Source organism: Martes martes, assembly GCF_963455335.1.
Source record: "Martes martes genome assembly, chromosome: 5".
NCBI lineage: Eukaryota > Metazoa > Chordata > Mammalia > Carnivora > Mustelidae > Martes > Martes martes.
Genome location: NC_137892.1, coordinates 80,041,903 through 80,048,925, shown reverse-complemented (window position 1 = coordinate 80,048,925; position 7,023 = coordinate 80,041,903). Strand labels below are relative to the sequence as shown.

Here is a 7,023-nt window from a genome sequence, read left to right as displayed (position 1 = left end):
AATATTTGACTCATCTAAACCGACCTTCCACAGCAGCCCAACTAACCTCAAGGGATGGGCAAATTGGCAGCATAATGCCATGGCAGAAAGCACTGGAGGAGAAGTAAGGGAACCACAGATGCTCATCAACTAGGCAGATGAATCGCCATGTCCCTCCATGCCTCTGTTTCCCCATGAAGTTCAGGGACAGGAGAATCTGACTCCTAGCTGCCTTGTAAAGTTTTTTTGGAGGACAGTAGGAAATGCTGGCCAAGTGCTTAGAATGGGGAGTGATGCTGGAGAGCAAGCACAAATGGGTTGTCAAGTCCCAGCAGACACTGAGCCCTAGAGAGACAGAGGGGCATCGTTTCCAACACTTTTTAATCCAGATGTCTTTATTTCATTTCATTTCATTTCATTTCATTCCACTTCATTTTTGAGAGAGAGTGTGTGTGTATGTGGGTGGGGGGAGAGGGTGAGCCGGGGCACAGGGAGGGGGGAGGGAGAATCCCAAGCAGGTTCCATGCCCAGCACAGAGCCCAATGTGGGGCTGGGTCCCAGGACCCTAAGATCATGAACCTAGCTGGAACCAAGAGTCCAACGCTTAACTGACTGAGCCACCCAGGCAATCCAATGCAAATGTCTTTATATGATGATCTAATTAGAGATCCATTTGACATAAAGCTCAGCTAAGCTGTGATGTGACTGCCCCTCAAGGAGAGTTCTAAGGTGAGGGCAGAGAAAGAACAGGAGCCTTTGAGAACTGCATGCTTGAGATGATAATCTTTGAAGAACCACATCTGTTCAGAGGGTGTGATGGCCAACAAATGGAACATCCTGTCACCTTCTAGCAGACGCATCTGGGGGAAGACTCCTTGGACTGGCCAGAGCAGCATGCATCCACCAGCCATTTGCTGTAGCCACCCAAGTGTCCCAAGGGCTTTTTCATAGTAGAAAATAAGTGTTCACCACTAGGGAATTACTGAAATAAATTATGGTATCGATATATCATAATATTAAAATGAACATAGCATTGGGTGCCTATATAGTTTATTATTTATTATTCCCAGATTACCATTTTACAAAAAGTTTTTAATGGCATTGCAAAATGATCATGGTATAACCTTGAGTAAAAAAGCATGATAGAAAATTTAAAAGTATACTCACAATATATCCTAAAACGTAAAATGCATAGAGAAAGGTCTAGAACATTTATCAAAATGTTAACAATGGTACCACTTAGGTGTACGGTTATGGATATTTTTCCTTTTTTTTTTTTTAAGATTTTATTTACTTACTTGTCAGAGAGAGAGAGAGAGAGAGCACAAATAGGGGGAGCAGCAGCAGAGAGAGAAGCAGGCTCCTCACTGAGTAAGGAGATTGGTGCGGGATTCTATCCCAAGACCCTGGGATCATGATCCGAGCTGAAGGCAGATGCTTAACCAACTGAGCCAACCAGCATCCTGGATATTTTTCTATTTTACTAAAATTCCTAAATTTTCTATAATTAAACAAAATTACTTTTTGTTTTTAGAAAGAGAGTGAGCTGGGGGAGCGGAAGAGGGGAGAGAATCTCCAGCAGATCCCCACTAAGCACAGAGCCCCATGTGGGGCTTAGTCTCACAACCTGAGCTGAAATCATGAGTCCAATGCTTAACTCACTGAGCCACCCAGGTACCCCTAAAAGAAATTAACTGTTAATGAAAAAGTGTTTTGAAAATGACATTTTTAAAAAGATCTTATTTATTTATTTGATAGAGAGAGAGATGGTGAGGGAGGGAACACAAGCAAGGGGAGTATAAGAGGGAGAAGCAGGCCTCCTGCTGAGCATCGAGCCCAACACGGGGCTCGATTCTAGGATCCTGGGATCATGCCCTGAGCTGAAGGGCTCAGGAGCCCTTAAAATGACATTTAAAAGGACTCTTGACTATAGGGAACAAACTGAGGGTTGCTGGAGGGAAGGTGGGCTGGGGATGGCTAGATGGGGGATGGACATTAAGGAGGGCACTTGTGATAAGCCCTGGGTGTTGTATGGAAGTGATGACTCACTAAATTCTATTCCTGGAACCAATAATACACTATATGTTAACTAAGTAGAATTTACATGAAAACTTGAAAAGGAACATAATAATAAAATAAAATGCCATTTAAAAGAAAGCTAAGCATCAATGCCTAAAAGAGTCCCAGAACCAACAGTGACAGTGAGCCACACATGGAGAATGATTAACTTGGTTCTCTGTATTTGAAATCTAATCATAGGCAAATCATTTTGGCTAGAAAACAATGGTGAACTTGTTCATCTACTTATACAAAAGAATTGAGAAAAACGTCAGTAACAGTGCAAGTTCCACATACTCCAACACAATTTGCTCAAACCTCTATATTTTGGAGTTCCTGGACACTGGCCAGCTGCTAGGAAAGCTTCTGCTGTTTCTTTAGCTACATCCAACTGACTGGGACTCCTAATGCAGGAGTGACAGATGGCTCTGCTCTAACCTTCACCAGCAAGGCCAGGTGGATGTGAGGAAGAGAATCTCCTGGGACACAAAGATGAGACACTTCTTGTTGAGGCCAGCCCACCTGGGTGTCCCCTGGAAGTGAATGCCTCACCCTAGACCCAGCTCTCCTTGACAGAACTCGTCTCACTCTTCTTTACCAGAACCCAAATACTCTCCAATTATGGCTTGCATGCTCGGAGGGCTAACAGTGTCCTAGTCAAGGTTCCCAGAAAAAAGAGCCTGAGGCCACAGATTTATTTGTGGGCATTTTACCAGGGAATTCAGTCCCAGGGAGCAGGAGTGAGCCTCAAAGACAGCGAGGCAGAGAAAGAGAAAGAACCAACATGAAGAAGATCTAGCAAGCTGGCCACCAATAACTGATCACTCAAAACCATGAGATTGTGCTCCTGAGAAACCACATAAATGTCATCTCAGCATCATCGTGGGAAAAGCAGGGGGGGAAAGGGAAGGATTTATCCATAGGTTCCCATCTTTCATTGGTCAAAATTTCTCCCTGCGAGGCATTAGTTCCCCCACACTGCCAGCGTACCCTTGAGGAGTACTATTCTTAAATCCAGAAAAGAAGAACTTCTGCCTTGGACTTGAGGCTCTCGACTTGCCCTGCACAACACAAACCCTGCATCACACACACACACACACACACACACACACACACACACACATTAGAGAGCGTGTCTGCCACTTGGGATCCTACCATCAGCCCTGGCACAGCACAACCTGTAACCCTAAACATCTGCTCCTGTTCAGACCCCAGGGGAATCCTTCTTCACATGGCTTGCCCTATATCCTCAAAACAAAAGGCAACTGTGTCAAAACACCATGAAAATTTGTGGGTTGTTCTGCCGCCAATATTGGAGGCCAACACCCTTTTGGAGCTCAGGGCAGATTTGAAAAGCAGAAGTGCTTAGGTTAGAAAAAGACAAATTTGTTAACTTGTCAAATTCTTCTCAGAAAGCAGGAAGGCAACAGATTCTTTCACAGTGAAGTATTTCCCAGTAGTGCCAAGCATTCTTGTTTGTTTTTGTGTTCCAATTCGTGGCTCCCGAGGAAGCGACAAATTGATGTTGTATTCACAACAGTTGCATATGGTAGCAAAGGAACATTTATAACATCACACAAATTGTTGTACTCTTAAATTTGTATTGTCTCTCAGATACTAAACCACCTTCTGTATTTTGCTCTGAGGCAGTTACTAAATTCCTGCAAACTACATTTCTATTTTCTGCCAACAGAGAACACTATGGGGAGAGGGGTGCAGCTGCAAGGCTGGAGATGGGGGGGCTTGCTCTTCCTTCCTGTTTGCTGGGTGTCCCTGTCAGCTCAGCAGTGATACCTGGTTTGTGTCCAGCTTTTTGTGGTGGTCCCAGAACCAGAATCACAGCATCCACTAGCCAGGAAGCTCTCCCTGTCCAGAAGTTTTCACCCCAGTTCTGTACTGCCCTCCTCCAAACTTCTAGTTTCTTCTTCCTTCTCCCCACCCTAGGCATGGTGTCTTCTACCAATACTATCTTCAATGTTACCTCTCTGACCTCTTTCAGTGTTTTAGTTCTCTGATACCGATTTGACCAAGTCCTTAAATATTTGCTGTTAAATTCAATTGGTGTGATTTCTCTTTTCCTAACTGACCCTAACCAACACAAGAGATTGGAATGAAGCATAACAATTCTTTACAAGGCAATTGGATGGACATTGAGTGCTGGAATTTTAATAAACTTTCAAAAATTGAAGTACAATTTATTTAAATACTTTGAGTTTTGATTTTTGTGTTAATGAATTATGATGTATATTGGACATTTTAATTTTAATAAACAATCTTGAATATTTTAGAAGGTAAAATATCTTACTTTTCAAACATAATGTATTAGTTAGGATTAGAGAGAAAGAGAGAGAGAGAGAGACTTAACTTCAGTGAAATCGATTGGGTGATTGATGAGGCTGGTAAGTGAAATCTGCTGGATTTCGGGTAAGTGAAATCTACTGGACAGACCAGCAAGGCTGAAGTTCATGGGCAGGAATTGATGTGTTCTTGAGGCAGAAATTTTTCTTGTTGGGGAAACCCTAGTTTTTGCTCTGAAAGCCTTTCAACGGTAATCTCTATTTAAAGTCAACTGATGATAAGGGTTAATTACATTCACAAAATACATCCAGAGCTCTTTTTCCGGCCGCGCTCGGCAGCAGATCGCCATGGGCCGTGTCATCCGTGGGCAGAGAAAGGGCGCCGGCTCGGTGTTCCGCGCGCACGTGAAGCACCGCAAGGGCGCCGCGCGTCTGCGCGCCGTGGACTTCGCCGAGCTGCACGGCTACATCAAGGGCATCGTGAAGGACATCATCCACGACCCGGGCCGCGGCGCACCCCTCGCCAAGGTGGTCTTCCGGGATCCGTACCGGTTTAAGAAGCGGACGGAGCTCTTCATCGCCGCCGAGGGCATCCACACGGGCCAGTTCGTGTACTGCGGCAAGAAGGCCCAGCTCAACATCGGCAACGTGCTCCCGGTGGGCACCATGCCCGAGGGCACCATCGTGTGCTGTCTGGAGGAGAAGCCCGGGGACCGGGGCAAGCTGGCCCGAGCCTCGGGGAACTATGCCACCGTCATCTCCCACAACCCGGAGACCAAGAAGACCCGCGTGAAGCTGCCCTCGGGCTCAAAGAAGGTCATTTCTTCAGCCAACAGAGCTGTGGTCGGTGTGGTGGCTGGAGGCGGCCGCATTGACAAGCCCATTCTGAAGGCTGGCCGTGCCTACCACAAGTACAAGGCAAAGAGGAATTGCTGGCCACGTGTGCGGGGTGTGGCCATGAACCCTGTGGAGCATCCTTTTGGAGGTGGCAACCACCAGCACATTGGCAAACCTTCCACTATCCGCAGAGATGCCCCTGCTGGCCGCAAAGTGGGTCTTATTGCTGCCCGCCGGACTGGGCGTCTCCGGGGAACCAAGACTGTGCAGGAGAAGGAGAACTAGGGTTGAGGGGCTCAATAAAGCGTGTCCTTCTGCCACTAAAAAAAAAAAAAAAAAAAAAAAAAAAACATCCAGAGCCCCACCTAGATTAGTGTGATTTACTAACTGAGTAGTATAACCTAGCTAAGCTGACACATTAAGACAAACCATTATTTTTATACATAAAATACATAAATTTGTATAAAATACAAAAAATGTTTTATTTTAACATTTCTATTAATTTATATTTTTGTAAATATATTTAAGGTTTGCGCTCCTTGAATATTATTATATTTGATTTAGAAATGAAAAATGCAAAAGTAGAGCTTAGTAAATTAAAAAAAACAGACCCTCCACCACTGAAATGCTGACCCGCTGTTTAATGTCTTCCTTTCAACACACCTTCTCTGCCCTCACAGGTCCATCCCTGACATCTGCAGAGACTAGGACAAGAGTACAAATGGAGTCTACCTATATTTTCATTTTTTTAATCAATAGTTAAAATCTCCATTTGTTACAAAAGTTGAAGTTGCAGAAATTTCATCTATTCGTTCAAGTTGTATATTTGATGAGAATATGTTTCTTGCTCCTTTTAATTGTTTCTGATGTGTAATTAAAATAGAATTTGTAATGTAATATCCTGTTTGCTAAATTTATGATGGTCATACCCAATTGAAGGCTACTTATTTTTTTTTAAATTTATTTATTTGTTAGAGAGAGAGAGCGAGCGAGCACAGGCAGACAGAAGCAGATGGAGAAGCAGGCTCCCCGCCGAGCAAGGAGCCCGATGTGGGACTCGATCCCAGGACGCTGGGATCATGACCTGAGCCAAAGGCAGCCGCCTAACCAACTGAGCCACCCAGGCGTCCCTATTTTTTTTTATTTTTGACTTCCAAATTTTGAGCAGACCACCTCTTTCCAAAATTAGAAATCTTGAATACCTCTGCAGAAGATGCTCTAATTTGGCAATGTCCTTAAAACATGTTACTATCAGGGTCATTGATATTCTCTGTCAAATTACTTTATGAAGAACTTTGTAACAACTTACTAATGTAAATGTTTTCATTTATTAATTTTTGGGGGCTAATGTGGTAAGCCAAACTGATGGTAGGCCAAAAGTGATACCTTGTTTTCATTTTAATTATTGCTGAGCTGAAACAGTTTCCCACGTATGTATTTGAATCAACACTGTATATCATAAGGTATAAAATTATTTATAGTTACTGACCAAGCAATTCTATTTGTTAATTTATTCTCAAGAAATAATCCATTCTAGGTATAAAAATATTTTTTCTGGAGTTACTATAATGCTGGAAAATTGTAATGAAGTTCAGTTGGTGGGAACCTACAGTTTAATTATAATAAGTTTATTTGTCAAATTTATGCAGCCCCCCCAAATGGCTGCTGTATTAAGGCTAGATGCCATATGGGGTGGCAGGGCAGAAGGAAGGGGTGGGGAGACTCATGAGAAAAGAAAAACCTAAAACCAAAACTTCAAGATACTAATTACTTGCACACTTCAAGCACTTGAGATTTCTTTTTAATGCATTAAAACGACCAGAAGAAAATTCATCAAAATGCTAATGGTGGT

At 43.4% G+C, this 7,023-nt stretch overlaps 1 protein-coding gene across 1 annotated transcript; it reads left to right on the top strand.

The window, feature by feature from the left end:
- The first annotated feature begins 4,654 nt into the window (after positions 1-4,654).
- On the top strand, positions 4,655-5,493 carry LOC308343545 (large ribosomal subunit protein uL2-like). The gene has a single exon (XM_080804607.1). It carries the CDS (start codon positions 4,683-4,685, stop codon positions 5,454-5,456), a length of 774 nt encoding a protein of 257 aa, XP_080660733.1. The 5' UTR covers positions 4,655-4,682; the 3' UTR covers positions 5,457-5,493.
- Positions 5,494-7,023: the final 1,530 nt, after the last annotated feature.

Coding starts and splice junctions, on each gene's coding strand:
- LOC308343545 (XM_080804607.1), top strand. CDS start 4,683: ATGGGCCGTGTCATCCGTGGGCAGAGAAAGGGCGCCGGCTCGGTGTTC.